General features: G+C 36.7%; 1 protein-coding gene across 1 annotated transcript in view; it reads left to right on the top strand.

Annotated features, from left to right (window-relative positions):
• Positions 1–24,523, top strand: part of LOC128995597 (uncharacterized) — a 150,906-nt gene extending 126,383 nt beyond the window's left edge. The window contains exons 13-16 of the mRNA XM_054420614.1: positions 2,748–2,795; positions 4,561–4,750; positions 9,253–9,461; positions 23,734–24,523. Coding sequence (XP_054276589.1) covers positions 2,748–2,795; positions 4,561–4,750; positions 9,253–9,461; positions 23,734–23,870 — 584 coding nt within the window. The 3' untranslated portion in view covers positions 23,871–24,523. The remainder of the gene's footprint in view (positions 1–2,747; positions 2,796–4,560; positions 4,751–9,252; positions 9,462–23,733) is intronic.
• The last annotated feature ends 291 nt before the right edge of the window (positions 24,524–24,814 follow it).

Raw genomic sequence — 24,814 nt, 5'->3', positions numbered from 1 at the left:
GAAGTACAACAGACCGCTTTGACCGTGGAAGCATAAATTCTAGTCTTATGTGAATGCAATGTCGACTCTATACATGAGTGCCCCTGAACATATGTATTTTACCTGGCGTTCAGGGGCAAATTACATTTACGGAGAGCAATCCAAGAAACAAGAACCTAAATATTTAACTTAAAAATGTCCTTATATAATTGGCTTGTTTTTTCTTCTCCAACCAAAAGCAGTGTTACGAGTAATGTTTCTCCATCATAGTCACAACAGCAATCAGCTGACCTGTGATTGTTGCAGTTTATGCTCGCTATGTTGGTACTACTGGAGGGTGGCGTTTGCTGTGTAAACGTTGGCATTACTGTGGTCACTACCTGTCTGCCACCCTGTAATTTATGCACCCTCACCGATGCGGTCAACTGATTTAACCCCGCGTGCGCGCACCGCCGTGTGTGTGCGTGTGTATGTATGTATGTGTGGAGGTACGTGTGCGTGTAGGGACGCAGTTTGTCACATATCCCCTAGTTACAATGATGTTTAAAGCCTCGCTGCTCTCTCACAATTGTCGTTTCATATTATAAAGCACTCTCTATAGATGTTGCTAATTTTACTTTGATAACTAGGTAGATTTTCATTTTCCCCACAATGTATCGCAAACTATACCTTAGATCAAATGTTTCTATATCACATATTATATTATTATTGATCAGCTGATGACGATTTTGTCTAGTTTATGAAGAGGGTGACGAAAAAAGTTATTATTAGTATGTACCTCTTTTGTTTAAAAATAATAATCTTAATACAGTCATGTCAAAGTGACAAGCTAACCTTTGCGATGACACAAGATACAACTACAAGTTATTTTGTATTCTGTTTTATTTTTATTTTTAAATATTGACTTTGAGGGATAATTTACCAGCTGTAGCCAGCAATAGCCAGATGTAGTACACCAGCTCCTTACAGAGTATGCTATGGTCAAAATAATTATTTTCTCTCTCAGTTTTTTTTTTTTTTTTTTTTTTTTTTTGTATACTATGATATTACATACTATATAAAAGGTGCAATGGTTTAATATAAGTTGACCTTTCAGTCTGGCTTGGTCAAAGTGTTGGTGTATACAATAAAAATCAGTTATCATAACATCAGCTAACTCTGTTGAATGCTCAATTAAACTACGATTTTTTATGACAACTTTAACACAGCAATGGAATTTCTAAAATTATGTACAGCCAAAATTTAAAACGATTCCATTTCTAAACTATGTAGTTTACATTATATTGTACTGTAATACTAAAACACGGTAAAAACACACTACAATACATTCTGCTCCAGCGTATTGACCATATAGCTTGTCAACATCATGTCATGAATGAAACTACAATCAACCAGATAACAAACGAAATAATGAAACAACCTACAATGAAAACTAATAGAACGTTTAAGAAACCATTTATAAAATGATTAAGCGAGGGGTGTGCAAGTTGGCCCTAGGGACGGTGTATTTGTAGTTACGCTCGTCTAAGCTCTATTAATTACAAAGGGCGGAGAATGGGGGAGGGGGCGTAACGTGAGAATTATGAGTTAATGGTTGTAATCTAGCCGCCCTTCGACCCTCTCTCCCTTTCTCCTTCCCTCTTTCTTCAAGAAACGCATCCAGACACATCCAACCTCAACACCGCCTATGAAACGTACAAAAATAGATAAAAACTAAACAAAATGATAAGGGACATACAACCAGAACAAAAACAATACGAATAAAACAAACGAAGGAAGTAAATTAAAAGAGCATACAAATCTAATAACCAATAAAACTAGCAAAATAACAACACATTCAGGTTTTGGGTTTTTATCTGATAAGTCAGATAAACTTAATCTGATCTCATTTAGAAAATCTAAACTAATCTTTATAAAAATTATGTAATTTATTTTATTAGTAATGTTAAGGTTTATTTATCAAATTGCCTCCTGTCACAAGACGTGCTAGGATGTATTAGAGAAGAATGTCAATTTGAAAAAAGTAAAGTAATTGTCTAACTCAATCGATCAGAAAATAAAACTATTTCTTTGTACTTAAAATTTCCCAATAATCAATAGTGTACACTTAAAAAGTGTCTCTTAGGCTATAACAATTACCGTTCATCATTACTAGTTTTAATTGTCAGTTTCTTACACACCAAAATATCTATAGGATATATATAGCATATTGTTTCGAGTTGTATAGTTGTTAGGAGATGGAGGTGGATATGGAGGTGAAAGTCGTGGTTTATCCATCCAGTTGTCTTGAAATTTATCTGAGAAATCTTTAAGCCGAAAAATATTGTAACCTTCATCCAGATATTGTAGATTCCTTTTTGTACTCCGAAACAATGATTCTTGAATGTACTTTTGATCCACCTCTTGCATGCTGGCGAGTTGTAGTTGCTTTCTATAGTATTTTCGTTTAACATTAAAAAACCATAAGAATACTTATTAGCATCAGAGTTACAAGACAGTGGAGGGAAGACTGACTCCACTATGCTAACGTACTTGTACGTCTTAATTATGTTACCATATAATAAATGATGTTACTATCCTAAAGAATGGAGGAAACACGCAACCACCGCGAATTTCTGAACGCAATATGACAACTGCGCTCAAATTGCAGCAGGGTTTGGAAGGCGCATTACATGGTGTATGATTCATGATTACGAAAAGATTTTCCAATCGATTACGAGTGATATTTGGACAGGTTTAATTAATACCAGACTATGCCTGTGTTGCAGACCCTTACCAGATGTTCGGGCCTACAAGCAGCAGATTGGCCAGCTCAGGTGAGTTCACAGGTAATGCCTTCACACGGGGTAGGCTGCAGTTTACAAACTTAACTTACAAAATGTCGGCTGTTGCAGAAACGGTTTAAATTAGATTATGGTATACGAGACTTATTTAACCATGGATTGAAGTATGCATCCCATTTCCATTAAGGTTGTAGCTAGTTAATGAACCTTTCGCAATATTGAGCCTACAATATAGTGTACTCCTGTAGATAACTGAATTTAGACGTACACAGTAACTTTTTAACTAAAGCAAACTAAAAGGAGAACAAATTGTAAATAATTTTTATTTCAATTTCATTCTAATATAGAAGCCTTGTGGGGCTTATTCACCTACTGGGGTCTCTTAGAAATAAAATTACTACAGATTGTCCATGATGATAGAACTCCTTTAGTATGAAAGTATATGATAATTCTTAGCAGAAATGCTGCACATTCAAGCAGAATATTTGGTAGTAAAACGTTTACAGTGGTTCGTTCAATTGTGAGAAGGGATTTTGATGGTTCGATGCTGAACACAGCTGGTCATATAGAGTTACTAGCAGAGTACCCGTCCTTCGTACGGGGTTGGCATATAAGTATAAAATGCTTATTGCAGTTTAAAAATAAACAAATTATGTAACTGAAAGAATCCTATTATAATGAAATGACATTAGTGTATGGTTTGACAGCTCAATTTAAGTAATGTTAAATAATGTTTACATTCAGGATAGTGACATCATTATTTTAAATATGATCCTTACCCTCTCTGTTCTAATATTCATGCAGTATTTAAATGAATGTTTGAACCAGCTGTATGGAATTGTGAAATCAAAATTAATTTGACAGTTAGTACTGCTTGTTTACATTTTTAAACTTTGTAGGTTTGTTCTTTGTTGTCATGGATACCATCAATCAAAATTTACTTTGAAATCTCTCACCTCCGATTTTTGAAAGCCCACGGGGCAGAGCCCTAGGACAATTGTTAAATAATGTTTACATTCAGGATAGTGACATCATTATTTTAAATATGATCCTTACCCTCTCTGTTCTAATATTCATGCAGTATTTAAATGAATGTTTGAACCAGCTGTATGGAATTGTGAAATCAAAATTAATTTGACAGTTAGTACTGCTTGTTTACATTTTTAAACTTTGTAGGTTTGTTCTTTGTTGTCATGGATACCATCAATCAAAATTTACTTTGAAATCTCTCACCTCCGATTTTTGAAAGCCCACGGGGCAGAGCCCTAGGACAATATTGAAGCGGGAATAGTTCTATATGTATCCTCGGAACTGTAGCTTCATCTGTGTGCAATTTGAGCCCAATAGGTTCAGTAGTTTTTGAGATTAGCTCATACAAACACACACACAGACACCACCTCTTCTTTATAATAGTATAGATAGATAGATAGATAGATAATCCTCATTACTTTTAATCTGCATGGAGTTAGATATGTTTGAATTTGTTACTGACTAATATCACCAGTATCTTCAGTAAGATTACTAAGCAAACGTCAATAACAGGCGGACACAGTGTTGAACCATCAAAAAGCTATTGACTTTTTCAGGATTTACCGACTACCTTCTTTTTCTGCTGTCACTCTAAGCAACCAGCTATATTAAATGCCATTTACTAATATTAATATTTGTTAGTCACCAACAAATAAAAAATATTACCTACTATGAGCAAAATCATTGTATTTTAAGATTCTATCCTCATTATTTTTAAGGATGCATTGTTTTCAACACTCTGCTACATTTTCCTGTCTTCCTGTCATAGGCTCCGGACAGATACAGCTGTGGCAGTTCCTCCTGGAGCTCCTCTCAGACTCCACCAACGCCAACTGTATCACCTGGGAAGGCACCAACGGCGAGTTCAAGCTCACGGACCCGGACGAGGTGGCGAGGCGGTGGGGTGAGAGGAAGTCTAAACCCAACATGAACTACGACAAGCTCAGTAGGGCACTTAGGTAACTTTGCTGTCACCTATTTCTTGACGTAGTATTGTTTTCACCATCTCCACCGAATTAGGAAATCTTATATTTTTGCTGTTCAGAGTTATGCTACTGACTTATAACATAATCATGGTAAATAGTTTTCAAATGTTTGCAGCTCGTAGTATTATTGGGGGTTCCTTTTACTATGGTTTAGAGGTTTTATTTTGAATTTTATATTTTTTTGCTTTCTGTGACGAACTATGCATTTTATATTTTATATGGGCTATGAATCAATGCGAATTTTATAACAAAAGAATTCCATTAAAATTTAAAAAAAATAAGATAATAAATTGTATCAATTTTTAAAAGTTGTTCATCGTATACATATTACTCACTGGTAAATTGTTTATCCTTAAGAATATTTAAGGTTAGTCCTACCGGTTTATGTAATCCAAGAGGGAGCTTTTGTCTACTTTTATTTCTTGTCATTTTAACCATTTTCAACTTGTTTAAATCGATCATAAATGTACATTTACACTATTATTCATATACTTAGCCAAAGGACGATTCTCTATCGGTCAAACATACCGTACAATAAAAGGGAATAAATTGCTCATCAACAGTGGAGTCAAACGTCACCCACATACACTCATTTATAGGTCTCAATTCTTTCAATAGGGTGTGAAATCAACCTAAGCTATTCACAGTCAATTATTGTTAACTTAACATTGAAAACAAACGAGCAGTTTTTCAAACCACCAAACCAAACCCAGACCCAAACATCGTGTCGGAGGGGGTGGGGGAGTGAGTGGAGAGGAGGTGAGGCCAGATCGGAAACCTCCGTCTCCGGGGCCGGGGAAGGGCTTCCGTCGTCGTCCCCGGTGCTTATCACTCAATGTTATCAGCTCTCCCGCCAACACTCGGCTTTTTATTCTGCAGAAACTAACTTTACAGATCTGCTAGCATGTTACGCCTGACGGAGTTTAAGTTGGAAAAGTCGTATCGAGTTTGTGCGATGAGAGTTTGATTTGGAGTATGTACGATGATTTGGTGGATACAGTTTGAAGGGTCGCTCTAAAACAAATCAAAGTTTGTAAAAATGTCTTGTTTCTCGTACATACTTCAAAAATGTGTCTACGAATTACTGCCCTGTTTTACCTTAAATCCTCATGGCCTCATGGAACTTATTATTGATTCCAACGCAAGTAGTGAGCAGGTACAATAAAGGACGGTTCTGATTTATCTGATATACCGAGGCAAGAACCCAACACATGGCTGTTTTGGTATTGTTTGTCGTCCATAAGCCATTGACCAACCAAGTTAATCGTCGTCTTTTCAAAACTCATGGAGTGGACTAACAAGGAAAGCAAACCAAGTAATTTTAAGCTCTGGTTTCCTACGGAAAAATCAAAACCTTATGTAATTTTGATTGCAAAGATCCGACGCTTTTGAAGCGTTCTGACAACGTGATAGACTAAAAAATAGTTAAATTAAATTTTCTTTATCCTTAAACTAGAACCTACATATTGTTTTCAGCTAATCCATAAATATGATAAATCTACATGGGAATGCGTTTAAGCCGTGTAATTTAGTTACTACCTTCTGCATTGGCTTAGGAAATATTTCAAGCAATACCTCACATCAAAGTCTAATTTCTCAACTCGCCGACGCCCAAGTGTTGTTTACTTCCTTGATGTCTGGGCCGCGAGGAGTGTCTGTGAGCACGAACGTTGCTCACTACCTGCTCATTGCTCGTGATGGTAATGGCGGCGGTGATTGCTGTTCGATCAGTGTAACACCCTCCCCATTCCCCTCCCCCAAGAATTGTCCCAATTCACTTTTCATCATTCTAATACAATTCCGCAATGCAGGATTAAATTAGTTTGCTGTGATTGCTGTAGCGTGATGGCTCCGTTCGATCCGTAACAGGCGTTGAACGCGATTAAGTTGTTTTTTTTTTTTAACTAATGAAGTAAATGCTCCATTCTCATCTCTGTCTTACTTGACACTTGTTATATTTATAGATAGTAAACATTTTCTGTATTTTATATTTTCTAAATTATTACGCCAACTAGCTTTTCAGTATGGATTTAAAAATCCCTCACAAGTGCTTGCCACTGCCTTTAAATTCTCCACGGAGTTTACTTATTCTTCTCGGTTAAAAAAATCCTAACAAGGGAAACAAACTAGCATAGAATATTTTCTGTTGTAAGTGTTTGAACCGTGCAAGTAGGCCTCTCATCCTGTTGTAAAATCTTAAGCATGTTTGATTTAATCTTAGCATAGTGTGATTATTGTTGATGTCGTTTTGATCCATAAATGTGTGCTAGAAGTGTCTTTCTTTTGGACAGGACGATGAAATACCAGATGAGAAGCAATAAAATACGAATCGAATGTAAAATTCATTGGAATTGTTTTTTAGTTCGTTAAATAACAAGACAAAACACTGTACATAAATCAGACATAACTAACCTTAATAATGTATTTAGCTGATTCATTAGAATGATAAATACATAATGGAGTATGTCTAATCGGAATCATAGAAAGGGATCATAGATTAAGGTGGTAAATTTCTTCTTTTAGATCACAATGTTAATGTTTACTACGAAGGTTGTAATTCAACCATGCAACGCATAAGCTATTGATTTTGGCTTTAAATAGGAATACACTTTCAAAATAATTTAGACTGTACAACTCACTTGGAATTGTCTTTAAGTACTAGTGGTTAGAGTAGAGACTTCTTAAGAAAAATTGTTGTACCACTCAACATTGTCTCTCATTAGCACTTTAAATTGGCACTCTAATTTTCAACATTCCACCCCGGACGGAACGCAATGAAACTACATTTTAAGTATGTAAAAAATACTTCGACTAAAGACTAATAAAATAAAACAATGTTTTATCCGATTGGGTCACACTTTTGTGTTTATTACTGTAACGGCTCTTATATTTTGTCGTCTCCTGGAGAGTGGAGAGGTCCAATGTATCTCAGCGCCGCGCCGTGGGATGCAACCTAAGCCCTGTAGCCATATTGCATCCGGAAAGATCCAGGCGCAACGATATCTGAACTGTAATTAAGTCACGTTTTAACATAAAAACATATTTTTTTATTTTACACTCTCAAGAATATGTACTTTGGTGTAAAATGCACCTAACCAACCTTTTTTCATTCATGTGTTTAAAAGTCAGTGTCATTTGTTTGGAAAATGTCCTAGCCCCGGTTTTGTTACTAGTATCCTACCATTATCGTCAGAGCGAGCTAGTCTAGTTGGAGAACGCGGGGCATCGGTGCCCGAGGTCCCGGGTTCAAACCCCTCCAATCAACAATGTATATTACCCATGTGATAACGCCACAATATTCTAGTACTAGCCTGAAGTAATGTAAAAACGCTTTAATGTTGGACAAAAAAAGTATTATCGTCGACATTTTGTTAGTATAGATTTAATCATCAATTGATACCCAACATAATTTTTATCTGTATCCAGAAACGTCTCATGGGTGACAAAATGACATCAGGATCTATAATATTATTCCCGATAGGAATTAAGCTAGAACCTTCCAAATTGAAGGATCAATTTTTCAGAGAAAATTTTCAGAACAACACCTTTTCAGAACACCGTTTTATCCGAGCAGTCAATGTACAGCTTTTAGAGGTTCTACAGGGCCGCGCCCCAATAACACAAGTCTATATCCACGCACGCCCCAGGGGAACCCACGGTTGTTTACACTAGAGATCAGCGTCTGTATTAACTGCAGGTCGCCCCGTAAGGCCTGATTGTCAAGTAATTGCCCCTAAATGAAGGAGAACCCTCCCCTCTGGTGATCATCTCTCTTAATTAACACGGCAGCCAGAGCCACCCCTCACCCCTCCACAGGTGTCGTATTGTCAATATGTCAAAACAATACACCCACTGTTTAAAGAATTGGCCGATTGGGCCAATAAATTGACTCTAGATTTGTGATGGGTTTCTTTTTTCTGTAGTTAGTAATTTTGAGGCTTTCTTGGAAAATGTTGATGCTTTAAGTTTAAGTGAAGGGTGAGGCAGTGAGAGCACCCCGATTTTCTTTCGCTGTCACATTATAAGTAAAGCAACAATGAATGAACAGCTGTGCTAATAACATCAATCAAACTATTCCATTTCAGTAAATATTGTGCCTGAGGCTTGTAACACTGAGATTTTGATGTAGGAGCTATATGATTAATATAGCTCGTATTAGTATGCGTATTTTGTCTATGGATAAATACACACTGGATTGGTGTGAATATGTTGAATGTACATAGTTAATTACATAGTAAATTCAGATAGAAATTCACATAGTTATTTTACTTTCTAGCTCCCATGGGATAACTTCTACGTAATCATGTTGAATGTATTTCAAGTGTCAAATAGAAACGAGCATTTCAACTGTAATTTAAACTGTGTATTTCAACTGAGGAACTGTAAAGAATGTGACGCTAGTAGAGGACAAACAGATATTATAGTTATATGAGTGTATTGGTGTATACTTTAATGGTGTATTTCCTGTGCCGCAGGTATTACTACGACAAAAACATAATGACGAAGGTGCACGGCAAGAGGTACGCGTACAAGTTCGACTTCCAGGGTCTAGCAGCAGCTACGCAACCCGCCACAGCAGACCCAGCGGCCTACAAGTACCAGAGCGACCTGTTCATGTCAGGATACCACCATTCTACCAAGCTCAACTTCATGAGTCCTCACGCTGGCATTCCCTCCTCCTCAGGTATAGTAGTATCTTGTATGTAGCACTACCAAGGTCTAGCAGGTTAGGCTACCACTACTCTACCAAGCTCAACTTCATGAGTCCTCACGCCGGCATTCCCTCCTCCTCAGGTATAGTAGTATGTTGTATGTAGCACTACCAAGGTCTAGCAGGTTAGGCTACCACCACTCTACCAAGCTCAACTTCATGAGTCCTCACACCGGCATTCCCTCCTCCTCAGGTATAGTAGTATCTTGTATGTAGCACTACCAAGGTCTAGCAGGTCAGGCTACCACCACTCTACCAAGCTCAGCTTCATGCGTCCTCACGCTGGCATTCCCTCCTCCTCAGGTATAGTAGTATCTTGTATGTAGCACTACCAAGGTCTAGCAGGTCAGGCTACCACCACTCTACCAAGCTCAGCTTCATGCGTCCTCACGCTGGCATTCCCTCCTCCTCAGGTATAGTAGTATCTTGTATGTAGCACTACCAAGGTCTAGCAGGTCAGGATACCACCACTCTACCAAGCTCAGCTTCATGCGTCCTCACGCTGGCATTCCCTCCTCCTCAGGTATAGTAGTATCTTGTATGTAGCACTACCAAGGTCTAGCAGGTCAGGCTACCACCACTCTACCAAGCTCAGCTTCATGCGTCCTCACGCTGGCATTCCCTCCTCCTCAGGTATAGTAGTATCTTGTATGTAGCACTACCAAGGTCTAGCAGGTCAGGCTACCACCACTCTACCAAGCTCAGCTTCATGCGTCCTCACGCTGGCATTCCCTCCTCCTCAGGTATAGTAGTATCTTGTATGTAGCACTACCAAGGTCTAGCAGGTCAGGCTACCACCACTCTACCAAGCTCAGCTTCATGCGTCCTCACGCTGGCATTCCCTCCTCCTCAGGTATAGTAGTATCTTGTATGTAGCACTACCAAGGTCTAGTAGGTCAGGCTACCACCACTCTACCAAACTCAGCTTCATGCGTCCTCACGCTGGCATTCCCTCCTCCTCAGGTATAGTAGTATCTTGTATGTAGCACTACCAAGATCTAGCAGGTCAGGCTACCACCACTCTACCAAACTCAGCTTCATGAGTCCTCACGCTGGCATTCCCTCCTCCTCAGGTATAGTAGTATCTTGTATGTAGCACTACCAAGGTCTAGCAGGTCAGGATACCACCACTCTACCAAGCTCAGCTTCATGCGTCCTCACGCTGGCATTCCCTCCTCCTCAGGTATGGTAGTATCTTGTATGTAGCACTACCAAGGTCTAGCAGGTCAGGCTACCACCACTCTACCAAACTCAGCTTCATGAGTCCTCACGCTGGCATTCCCTCCTCCTCAGGTATAGTAGTATCTTGTATGTAGCACTACCAAGGTCTAGCAGGTCAGGATACCACCACTCTACCAAGCTCAGCTTCATGCGTCCTCACGCTGGCATTCCCTCCTCCTCAGGTATAGTAGTATCTTGTATGTAGCACTACCAAGGTCTAGCAGGTCAGGCTACCACCATTCTACCAAGCTCAACTTCATGAGTCCTCAAGCTGGCATTCCCTCCTCCTCAGGTATGGTAGTATCTTGTATGTAGCTACTTGTATGTTGTCTAGCAGCAACTAAACAGAAGACCCTACAGTCTACATACTTGTAGCCATAGCTTGTAAAATATTGGTGTTTTTCTGTCATTCTAAGTCTTGAGAACACTGATACAGCCACTACTCGTAAATGAATATGAATATTCTCACCTCGTTTTACGGGAACTAGGTCCCTCATCATTCCACCCTTCAAGGGACGCTACGTCTTGGACCCTACAAAGTCATCTCTTGTGCCTGGCATAGCACACACCAATCACACACCATCACACCAATGTTTGCCATCAAATTTTTCATACGTATTGTTTTTTTTTTTTTTTTTTTTAGAATTTTATAGCATATTAGATATTATTATTACTGTAAATGGTTGTTACCGTCAAGAAAATAAATAAAATAAAATAAAAATAGCTCAATATAATCTGAAGCTAAAATTATTTACCATTAGCTATTAAGGACCTATAAATTGTAAAAAGAATCACCTAGCAATTTTAGTCAACTTGGTGAGAAAATATTTATATTTAAATATTGATTTGGCGATTTTTTATGTGATCCATCCAATTCTTATACTTTTTTTTACAAATAAAATGTATCCTTTATAAGTGTTTTGTTTGGAAATCACCAACTATAGAAAATCGAGAGAATTAAGTGCACAAACTCCCTTTTGAATAAAATTTAAAACAAACAAAAATCACCAATATGTATTTAATGACCTTGTATTATGTATTTAATCCTTTTTTAATGTTATGCCAAAAACACCACTTGTCCTTACTAACCCTTTAGTGATTATTTACCCAGGGTGTGTATGCGAGGGAGCGAGTATGGGTTGGGATGTGAGAGAGATAGTGGTTAGATATTGCACCACTTGAGGCGCTTGTATCGATAAAGGCATAACGAGCTTTTAACGCCCAAGGCGCGGATATGACGGGGATGCGCCCTGGGCGTCTGTATATTGCGCCCCTGCGCCTGGATGTTAAACGCTGAACCAATACACCTTCAACTCCCCCACCCATCACCACCCTTTGCCCACAACCACCTCATGTATATTGGCTTACACTTCGGGCGTCTTGCTGGCTTTGATGGTAGATTTGTTCGAAATACACACTTTAGTATAACTTTGTGTCGGGTATTTGAACCACTGCTTTAGGACGAGTCGTTTTGACTCACTTTTTCTTCATAGCTAGAACAACATTGTACATTATCGGGTTTTAATTAAATATTCTAAAATTTTTAAGAAAGAGAGAATTGTTTTTGAGGGTAAATTTGAAGTTAACGTATATTAGGTTTGATAATTGTGGACAACACATGTATGGAATTTGCTTACACCAATGGTAAAGTAAATTCTATTCAATTGTATAATCAATCGTTACAAAATTGTTATTTAGTATACTACTGTTTAGGATTCAAATTGTTTTATATACGAGCACTACTATTAATTACATTGCAAACGGTTTTAAATTAAAACATTGGTGAACATTAGGATAGTAAATGAGCAGATTATTCATAACACTAGTAAATAAATTAGTTTCAATTTTTGTATTTTATCATAAAAAGTACTAAATGGCTTGCCAAAAGTAACTTCTCAATAATATTATATTTCATCACTTATCTTATTATGGGCAGAAAGTGATATTTTCGAAAATAGCGAAATTGTAAAAAGACGCTTGCGCTCTGAAACAAGAAACTACATTTTTTTCGCAATAACCTCCATTCATTTTTTAAGCTAACGAAAAATTTCGAGTAGTGTGTTTTTTATGAATTAGGTCCTAAAATAGTTTGTTGGCCTTCTTAAACTATTTAACGAACACTCACTATTACTTAGCCTATATACTTGATTATTTGGCCTGTATTGATTGTTAGAAAAAAGTAAAGTGCATCGGATAGGTACTACACTTCAACACGATAAGGATTTCAGGCTCAAATTATTTAAATATTTTTTATGTTTTAGTTAGGCTAAATACAAGCATTAATAAGTGATAGTAAAAGGTTGTATTTATTGTACTAAATTTTTAATGTAACAAGTTAATAAACAAAAATGAATTTGAACAATTTATAATTACATTATTTTCTAATCGAAATAACTATTTTAGCGAATTTAAATCAGTGTACAAATCTAAAAATAACACCTTATGTCATAAACTCAAGCTGATATTTTTACCCTAGACCTAAAAAGGACTTAAGTTAAAAAGGTTAAATGAAGCTAAAAACTTAAAAATTACCCTTTAGGTTCGAAACCTTATATTAAGCGGTTGCTAATATGGTGCAAATACATTTTCCATTCTATTACCAGGAACTTCAGTCATAACTTCATCAAATAAAATCCATTTATTGCCATCAATATTATAAATACATGTATAGCAACGTCATACAGTTGTCATCACAGTATATCCATTAACCTACTTAATATGTTCTACAAATACTTTGACCTTATACACACATAAATCACACAAAATCTTTCTAATAGTAAATTTAAATTGTTTTATTTCAAGACATTTAACGTGAGCAGGTAAAATATTATACAATTTTTTGCCAAATTCACTCAAGTTATTGATTGTGGTCATAAAATTACATTGGTTTGGACGGAGAAAAGAGTTTTGTCTGGTAAAATGGTTATGAACCGAATCATTTGTAGGGAACTCTCTAATATTATTTTTACTATACAATAAACAATCTAAAATGTACAGAGAAGTGACAGTTAAAATTCCAAGTTTCTTGAATAATGGCTTACAATGTGTTTCATTGTCAACATCGAATATTGCTCTAAGAGCTTTCTTTTGCAACAATTGCGGCGTTTTAATACTACCAGAATGACCCCCACACAACAACACTATAAGACATATTACTTTGAATGTGGGCAAAATAAATGGATTTTAACACATCTATACTATGAAGGTTTAAGTTTTCTATGTACCCTTGGCAACTTTTTTACAAATCATATCAATCTAAGAATCCCACTTAATGTTAGGCTGTACTCCCAAATACTTAACACTATATAAACAGGTACTTGATAAACTAAATTCAATATTCTGTGTTTTGCTACTGTTTATACACAATGAATTGGCAGCAGTCCAGTCCTCGATTACAGAGTTAGTAGTATGTAGAAGATTTTTAATTAAGGAAGAACATTTACAATTTATCTGGACAGCTAAATCACCAGCATACATATAAGATTTAACATCATCATCACTTAATGCAGAAGTTAAATCATTTATATAAACAATGAACATAGTAGGTCCTAGAATTGATCCTTGTGGTATGCCAGAATGAACAGAGAGATATGAAGATATCTCATGGTGATCTCATGATGGCGACGATAATCACATTCTTCCAATAAATATTTTAATAATTAAGGTCAGTAATTATTTGTGTTGGCCTATTTTATTATCTGTACGTTCATTTTCTTACGGTAAAATAATATTAAAAAATTAGCTCTGAAATTTATTTTCTTTGCTTTTTTTGTTAGTGCTAAAGCTGTTTAGCTGCTAAGTCAAGCTTTCCAATTTTTATTTTATTTTTAAAAATGTCATCATATTTTCTTACTTTTTACCGGTAATGTAAAACAGATTTTAAATAAAACTATGTTAAAAAAATATAAAAAAAAATAAAAAAAATACTAAAATATTTATAATTTCAAGAAATATTTACTTTAATGTTATGAATGTCATTTCAAAATTCCAATTTGAAAACATTTTCCCCACCAAATGTAGATAATAATTTTCTACTATATATCGTCGTGTGGGTGGACTGTTGTGTTGCAAAGTTAAAGACATAAATCTCCCCCATGGTGAGGGGGGCGGAGGGGGGCGCGGTCCCCTCTGATTTATCAGATCACTGACTCACTTGTTCCTTTCATCCTCTCTTCCCTTCTTCTTCTCTTGTGTTTTTACACTCGATAACACTAAAAACACTTGTATAAAAGTCTACTTTGAATTGATACGAACACTTGAATATCACAATCAAACTACTTTTGAGCTTTTCGAAAGAACATTTTTGCATGTGAGTTTCATATGTGGTGAGATTTTTTTTTTGTAATTTTAGATGTATGTACATGACATTGACATTGAACATGTCTCCTCCTTTAAATATTTCTTAAATTTTAAATGTCATGACTAACTACTTTCTGATTTGTTTAGGCAAATTGTTTATATCTAATTATAAATTGCTTATGGCATACTTATTTTTATAGCCATTTTTATGGTGATTTTAAGCGACACAAAAATAATCCTACATCTAACGACTAAAAAGCTACTCATGATGAGATTTAAAGTGTTTAATGTGTTTACTGGGGGCGTTCAAATAGTTTTGCCTTCTTCGATTTTTTTATTTGTATATATTTGTAAGATTATAACACGATACAGTGTAACTGGTCTAAACAGTGCCAAGGTTTTTGACAGATGACATGGACTTGTCGTTACTGTTTTTTAAATATATTTCCTAAGTTTCTATTACACTCCAGAACCAATTTAATAAAATAGTATAGGTTTTTGTGCAATTTCTTTTTATTATGTTATCTGGGGACTTGATATATGTATTATCCAGTCCAGATAACATAATTTTACAAAAAAGTTGCACAAAAACCTATGCTATTTTATTAAATTCGTTCTGGAGTGTAATAGAAACTTAAGAACTAGGGACGACGTAACGGGGAAATAGAAAATATGGGAATGATGAGAGAATAAATGGAAAAGAGGGCGTTAGGAGTCTTGGGGTGGCTTGAGACATCCAGCCAACAAGTCGTGGTAGGGGCTGAGAACATATATCATCTGTTACAATCGGCTACAAAACAATCCAGAACCGCATCATATGATAGACTCACGTGTATGTCTGATTCCACATCCTTGGCCGACCGTCTAAAACTAACTAATTGTTTAGAAGAGTGTGACATTAATAAGATAATAATCGTAGATCTATTGTTTCTAACAAATACTAGCTTATTAATTAATTAGGGTCATTAGTAGCTCAATGAATGAGGCAATAAATTAGGTCTGTTATAAAAGCACATAGGCCTAGAATCGTATTAAATATTCAATATTGGCCTAAAGAGGGTGTTGTAATAGAAGTATAAATTCAATAAATAACTTAAAATTGTCTTAAATATACCTCCCCGAACAATCAGATGGAATAACTCTATTGTCTATATTTTTCAATAACTTAAGTTACATGTAAAATTAATTAGTTCAACCGTATAAATTTATTGAGGTAAGATGTATTAAATAAAAATTATTTAATTGGAATCTTGCAAGACCTGTAAATATACTAGATTAGATTTTCAATCGTAAACTGGTCTACCTCCATCGGATCAATCGGTTCCAATCATTTTACCATTTCACCCTACGATGTCGCTCGTCAAAGCGGATGTAACTGAATTAATGGCAACAAATCGGCAAATATTGGCGATTAAGTCTGGTCAGGACTGACAAAATGTTATTTCCCGTTTCTTCTTCCGATTTTTCGCGCCCGTGAAAAAGCGCGAAGCGCGGAAATGAGGAAGGAAGAAAATGAAACGACCTGGTCTCGCCGCATCCTGTTTTTATCCGGCGACAATCATTCGCACAATTTGTATGGAAAACGTGTTACTGTGTGTTGGTCATCAATTTTCACCCGATGAAAAGGTCATATCGGGTGGCGGGGGGAGGGGGTGAGTCTATCAAGGAAGGGCAGTTCCCCACTGTTGCCATATTCCATCTGGTAATCGTCCTCTATCGATTTATATAAAGCAATTCATCGCGCGGAAAGTGATTTGTAACGTGTGTAGGCGTGATTAGTGATCACTGCTCGGATGTTTCGGTACAAATCAAGTACAGTGGGCGATGTTACAGCTTTACGAGTGGTAATCGGTTCTACAGTATAGACTGAGTTCTACAATGTTTTGTATGTTATATATAGGAAGAATAAAAATACTCATACTTATTACAAAAGTTGCGTTGATGACTTGTACCGTAACACTCGTTGAATAAAAAGTACCGGGGACCAAGTCTTGCTCGGTTGTGGTTAATTGGGTTTAATCGTTAAAACAATATCGTAAAAAGACATTTTATAATTTACGAAAAACATTTGTATTACGTACCATAGACATTTGATTGCTCAAATAATAACGATAACTCTTTAATGTAAAAGTATGCAATTAAACAAAAATAAGATACAATTTAAGATCCTGCTTAATTTTAAGTGCTATTTGCACAGTATTTTTCTCCTCTCTAGTCATTGAAACCCGTTGTTCGACTTTTACGCTCACCAATGACAGCAGATCAAAATATGATATAAAAAATCATATTAGTTTCAAAATGGCTCGTGACAACGATTTTTAGCTTTTCGCTACTACTTTTAAAGTAATCGAGATTCTATATGTTTTTTCAACGGGATTCAGCGATTCAGCATACTGTAATAGTTTTATGCCAATTAAAACCCCCCTGATGTAATAATTTTAAATGGAACGCCTCAGTACATCGGTGTTTGGGAAAGGGCTTGGTAAAATAACCAGTCTTTGATAGCAGCTATTTTCCCCTATATCAATAATCTTCAGTATAATCTTTGTTCAATAGTTACAACTGTGGTTTTTCCCTTTGCACTGTATCTTGTAATTTGCTTGTATTCTGTGGATGGCTTGTTATAAGCACATGTGACAAGTCTTTTGTTTACTTTTTCTTGATATTTTGTTCAACCAACATAGTTACTTGGCAAACCATAAGACCAAGTGTTAAATTTTCAAATGAGTTGTCTAGCGAAATACGAATTTTCCTGATGTATTGGCTGTCACCAATCACGCTTTTAGGGATATAAGTCCCTAATTTGAAATTGTAGTGAAAATCCTTCCGCTGCATTTCGATATTTAAATTACAGACAGACAGACAAACAAACATAGGATAATCAGTATAGGATATTTCATGTATTTTACTAGGAAATACGTTTCCAAATTGTGTTAAATGTATAAATTATCAACATAACTTAATGTGACAAGTTATCTTAAGTCGATTCTTACCATCGCAAATATCTAAAACTTGAAATCTTTGATACCTAAATTACTTTTAAATTTTTTTCAGAAAAATGGAAAATGGTCAAAAGAAATGACCTGAAAATGCTCAAACAAATATTCTGTTATATTTGACTTTCATAAGTCAAAGAGACACAAAAATTACCAGTAAATAAAAATGTGTATTTCATTCGGCTTCACATTTTGTTACCTCTACATACCTGCACTTATAATCAAAAATATATTGCCTCGATAACTCGAACTATGTATGCCTAAGTCTGAACTACACGAGTTAAAGACTGAATGAATGAATGAATGAATGAATGAATGAATGAATGAAAATACTTTTTTATTGAGGCGAACATTAGGACCACAGGTCCTTTCTTACAGTTAACCTCTTATATACTAAATATATACTAAACAATGTATTTTTACAAAACTTTTAAAACTATAAACAAAATAATAAGTAAAAACTAAAGTTATAAATCTTTGTCCCTAATATACGCATACACACACACATTCACTCTTTGCCATACCTAGGCCTAACGCACGCCATCCCACCAAGCCACGGTCATCCGATCGAGATAGTACGCCTTCAGCGCCGCCGTCAGTTGGGAACGGGATTCTATACTCCTGATAGTGAATGGTAGTGAGTTCCAAAGGCGACATGCTGTTACTGTAAATGATCTATTATAAACTGTTGTCTTATGGTGAGGAATTTGGAGAGTTGATGAGCCAGAGCGGGTATTTCTTGCACCTCTTTCATTTAAAAATCTAAAATTGATCGCGAGATAATTTGGAATTTTGAGATTGATGGCCGAATGAGTTATATTAATAATGCGTATTTCTCTAACGTCAGACAGTTTTAAAAGAGAAGAATTTACATAGTACGGTGTGACGTGATCATCTCGTCGAAGATCATACAAAAATCTTTTACAGTAATTTTGAGCTCGTTGCAATTTTGTTGCCAAAGCCACGGTCATATCATTAACCACGGTATTACAGTAATTGAAGTGGGGAAACACTAGTGACTTGATCAGTAAAAGTCTAATGTGAAATGGTAAAAGTCTTTGCATCTTCTTCAGTGTGTGGGCAAACACCCTTTTACAAGTGTTAACCACCGTGTCAGTCCAGTCTAGTGTGTTGTGTATCGTCAAACCAAGACTTTTAACTTTGTTTTGGTATGGCAATACAGTACCATTCACAGTGATGTGAGGTAAAAAGTTTTGGTCAAGTCGGTTTAGTTGTCGTGCGTGGCCAATAATGATTGGTTTGGTTTTGTCAGGGTTAAGTTTTAGTCCATTCTTTGCTGCCCACTCAACAATTCTGTTGATGTCGTCGTTCATTGATGTGATTGTTTCATTCACCACACTGACTTTGAAGTGAGCGTAAATTTGTAAGTCATCAGCGTAAGAATGAAACTTGGCGTGTTGTAAGACTGAACTGATGTCGTTTATGTAGATAGTAAAAAGTAAAGGGCCAAGTATTGATCCTTGAGGAACACCACAAGGCACCTGCCTCCAATCAGACATAGTTTTGTCATGAGACACACACTGCTTTCGGCCATGAAGATATGATCTCATCCAGGATAATGAACTATTAGAAAAACCTATTATTTTGAGTTTTGTAAGAAGAATTTCATGATTGACTGTATCGAAAGCCTTGCTGAAATCAAATAAAGTTAAGATTGTACATTGGCTACGATCCATAGCAAGGCGTATATCATCAGTTATCTTTAGCAAAGCCGTTTCAGTGCTATAGGATTGCCGGAAACCTGATTGAAATTCGTTTAAAATATTGTTTTGAGAGAGGAAATCGGATATTTGAGAGTGGGCAACTCTTTCGAGTGCCTTAGAGAGAGCTGGAAGAATACTGATCGGCCTATAATCTTGAGGAAGTTTAGGGGATGAGATCTTATTCAAAGGACGGACTATAGCAGACTTCCATTTTTCTGGGAAAATACCTGTTCTTAGAGAAGCATTAAAAATGAAAGTTACCGTAGGGAGGAGAGCAAACAAAACCCGTTTTATTAAAGAAATTGGGATATTGTCAGCACCATTAGCATCAGACGTAATTCGTCTTATAGCTTTCAAGACATCAGATTGCAAAATTGTACGGAAACGAAATTCAGGAAAATCATTGTTTAAATTGCATTGCAGTTTTAAATCATTTAAATGGTTCTGAATAACTGTGCTATTTAAATTTGTAGAGGCTGATAAAAAATAATCATTCAATACATTTAACGGGACAGATACAGTGTTCGACTGTTCTTGTTTTCCAAGACCAAACTTCTTTAAATTACGCCATAGCACAGAAGAAGCCTGTTTTCTATCTGAAAACAGCCTATGAAAGTAATGAAGGCGAGAGTTACGTAATTGTTGCTTAACTTGGTTTCTGAGCTGACGGTATTGGGCCATTAGCCCCACGTCTCTAGTTCTCCTGGCTCTGCGAAAGACTGAGTCCCGCTGAGCCATTAACCTGAGGATCTCATTTGTGATCCAAGGCACGGGATGCTTCTTATTAACCCTTCGGGTAATGATTGGAGCGTGCTTATCATATAACTGCAAAATCATTTCATTTAGGGAATTTACCATGTCATCAACAGACTCTAGAGTATGTATAGATTGCCAAGGTATCAAATAAACATCAGCTAAAAAATTAGCTTCGTTGAAATTTCGAAAGTTTCTATACGTAATGATTTTTTGTTCGGGTTTTGGTGCTCTTATTGAGAGGGCGCAATAGATTAAATCGTGGCGAGATATGGCCGGGACTGGAAGCTGTCCGTGGTGGACTGAAGTTTCTGGATCATTTACAATGATAAGGTCTAATAGAGTTTCAGCTTCGGCAGTGTGATGCGTTGGGTCCAGTGGAAGTATAGTAAAATTGCAAGAGTCAAACATGTTTTTTAACTGTCTGCAGTCGTAGCGCTCAGGTTTCAATAAGTCACAGTTGAAGTCGCCCATGATTAAAATACGACCGTAGCCAGGCATGAGGCGCAAGAGAATGTCTTCAAAATCTGCCAGATGCCCCACGCCTGGAGGGCGGTAACATGCCCCCATGAGAAGAGCATCTGAGCCAGACAAACAAATTTCTAAAAACATGAACTCGGGTTTAGCCGAGTACTCACCCGGAGATGCATACAATTGTCTGGCATTCAAACCGTCCTTAACATAGACAGCTACTCCACCACCAGTCTTGTTAAGCCGATCATTCCTAAAGATAGAATAACCAGACATTGCAACAATCCCGGATGAAATACTCGGCTTTAACCAGGTTTCTGAAACAGCTACAATTTCAAAATTTTGCGATTGAAAAATTGCTCTGACTTCATCAATATGTTTACAAAGTGACTGTGCATTAATATGAGTGGCTTTGAATTGTTTGACTCGTAGTACCATGAAGTTTGAGCGAACTAGGGTCGACTTCGGTAGGAAAGACTGATATGAGTCAGTGAGTAAGAATAAATTGGCCTCCGGGATGACTATAAACAGTCTAATTAAAAATGTAAATTATGATCACCATCCTTTTCTCACAGTATATATTTTTTTATTTGCTAAACAAACGCATTCTAAACAAATATTTTGTTACATTACAACAATTACTTCACGGCATAACATAAAAGTGCCGGTAGACCCTACATTTAGGTCATTATTCCATCAATCTGCAAGACAAGCCCCAAGGTCTACTCCCCCCCACGCACACACATAGAGGGACAGTGGCTCGGACACCCCAAGTCCCCATGTTTGTACAGGGACGACGACGGTCAAAAGCATTATCGTCTTGTGTAATGAACAACAGTCCGAGTCCGAGGGTGAAGACTAGAGCAGAACTGCAAATATGTCACAAGTATTCAAGGTTATGTAAAATCTTGCTAGTACAACTACGAGTAACTGTGTCAGTGTGACATGGATGGAAATGTAATTGCAAATAGCATTAATTTAACCTGTGTGTAATGCGGTTATAAAACATGTATATTAGGGTTATACTATACTTACTTACTGCGTGGCTCTTGGTACCCAAGGAAGATTCCACGATGTATTTCTTCATCCTCTCTTCTTCCCATTCTTCTCAGGTCTCTTCCCACTTGATCTCTCCACCTCAACTTGGGCCTTCCAGGAGGTCCTCTGCCTTCAGGGTTGTTAATTAGGGTGTTTTCACTCATGAGCCCTCTTCCTTTCTATAAATATGACCTGCCCACCTCAATCTTCTAATTCTCACATCAGCCGATATCCGATCCAATATCAATATCCGAGTCCCTGTACGTACAACTCTCTCAACTCCCTGTTGTGTTATACTCTCCATTATCCATTTTCAAAGGTTGGTCCAAATATTTTTCTTAGAATCTTGTTTTCGAACACTATAAGTAGTTTTTCTGTTCTCTTGCTTAGCAGCCGATTCTCTGAGCCATATATTAAGACTGTTCTTATTATAATTTTGTAAATACGGATTTTAGTTTTATCTTAATGTGAAAGTAGGCGAGAACTTAACAATTTGTGGCATGCCGATAAACTTTTATGTGCTGCATTTAATGTTGTTGAATTTCAGAGTCTTCTTCATTATTATTCGTCAGAATTACTCCTAGCTAAGAGAAATGGTTTACTTCATAAAATGTGTGTCCTTCTATTTCCACATGATTTTTATTATTTAATTGGGTAGCTCTTCCACACTCCATTATCTTGGCTTTGCCTTCATTGATTTAAGCTTACGTTATAAGCGTGGTCTGTGTGTTTTGTAACCACAACTTTAAGTTCTTCTTCGTTTTTACTTGTTCCACTAACATTTTACTTGTACGTATTATAAGCTGATATTACATAGAATTAAGTGAAATTATCTATCCGTCTTATTATCTAAATAAGCTCAACTGTTTAGTCTGCCCCTATTATTACAAGCCCAATGACTGTCAAGTTTTTACCCATCAAAAACTCAAATTCTCAGAATAGAACTGGTGACCTTCTAAACCTAAATGATAGGCGAGAAATATATTTCACCTAGCTAATATTTTGTAGCAAACACTAGTGTCAATCAGTAGTAGACGTTGACTATTTATGTGCGTTTAGTTGGCGCGTAGCTCAACGCGTCGCTGCTCTGTTGAATGACAAGGACGATGTTTGCCCAGTTTGGCTCTGATAGGTCGCGATTCACAAGTGTGTCAACGTCAGTTGCAACTCTCACTTTGTTGACAAACTTCTACGATCCTCTCAAGTGGCTCTCCTCACTCCCCAATCATTCATCATTCACCCAATTTTTACTCAGCATTATGTATATTCTTCCACCACGTTCTGCATGATTCTATTGTGCTGTCACTTCCGTCCTCTCATACAGGGTTATCGGATATTCGTAGGAAATCTGTGTGATTTAGGACTGCGTGATTCAATAGCGAATAATGGTTTGTTGGGTGTTATAGTACAATTTTACATCCTATTATATAGTAGTGCAAAGTTGGACATTGTGAGTTGCAAAGAGGTCCTCTACAGGATCGTTGGTACATTAAATACACAAGGGACACTTAATGTCGAAAATTTTGACGAAAACAATACTATCTCCATATACTATGGTATAGGGAGAGAAAGTAAAAATGTTGTATTATATTACCTTTACAAGTTAAGCTTCTTGTGTGTTATGAAATGTAGAGAGAAGTCTGCAGGGCTGCCACCTTCAGCGGACGTCTTTCCCCTGAGTCGCCCCTGAAAGGAATTATTTTGTAACACTGTTTGTGACTCACGACAATCTGTTTGTTTCAGCAATAACGTTCCCCTCTCCGACCTCCTACTGGACCAGCCCCGGAGCCAACCTCTACAGCAACATCGCCGGCAGCTCCATGTCTCACCACCCCTCTCACGTAGGCTCCCATCTCCCTTCCTACCCACATTACGCATGACCACACTACCACTCCCTCCCCATCGTGTAGCCCCCGACTGTGATGGACTAGATGTCACGTCGTGAGTACGCAGGTACAATCCACACCAAACACAAACGGTTAAGAATGTGTTAGCGAAATTGTCAGAATTTTCTTTTTCATGTCTGATGTTCTTAACTGTTTGTGTATTCTTTCTCGATGCTCTGTTCCATGTTTAAATTGAATTTTGGCTTTCTGCAGAGATCTGATAATTGGGCTAAAATTAGTGTTTCTTATTTTAATATATGAAAAAACATAAAACGAACAAAAAACATTCTGTATAAAAACTATTAAAGATTATTATTTTCTAAATAACTACTACTGTTGGACTCATGCTGAGGGAATATTGACCTGGAACAAAGTTAAGATAGTCAAGTGCGGTTTTTGTTTTTGGTGTTTTTTTTTCGACCAATGTCTTATTTATCTATGGTTGTAACTTCCTCGACGAGTGGTAAAGCTTAAGACATAGTTCACCTTCGCATTTAAAAACGTGCTGTAAATCAAATGACTTCAGAAATCATATTATATTATGTTGTTCAATTTTAGCATATTTTAGTGATGTTACCTCCAGAAATAATGAGTGCGTTTCTGTATCTTATATTTTCTTAACTACTGTAAGTTTTACAGTAAATTGTAAATTATGATTAACCTTTGAATAATATTTTTAACATTCTTTCTATAAGACCAGCTGTGATGAATTTGTCAATCAAATAGAACATAGTGAGCCACTCGAAACACTGGCCAAATTGTATGTCCTGTCTTAGTTTTTGACACTTACTTGTCGATAGTTTTCCTTTCACTTTTGTTGGTTTAAAATAGGAACCATCTGAACGTCCAATTTCATTCTAAAGCTGGCGGAGTTGTCCGTTGTCTTGGCGTAGTATACATATACATAATACGTGGATGTCTACTCCAAAGTCTAGCTT

The sequence above is a fragment of the Macrosteles quadrilineatus genome, unplaced genomic scaffold (genome assembly GCF_028750875.1).
Source record: "Macrosteles quadrilineatus isolate MER2022 unplaced genomic scaffold, UCM_ALF_1.0 Scaffold_5__1_contigs__length_97177068, whole genome shotgun sequence".
Classification (NCBI taxonomy): Eukaryota; Metazoa; Arthropoda; class Insecta; order Hemiptera; family Cicadellidae; genus Macrosteles; species Macrosteles quadrilineatus.
Note: the sequence above shows the minus strand (reverse complement) of the source record. Positions and strands in the feature narration are given on the sequence as shown.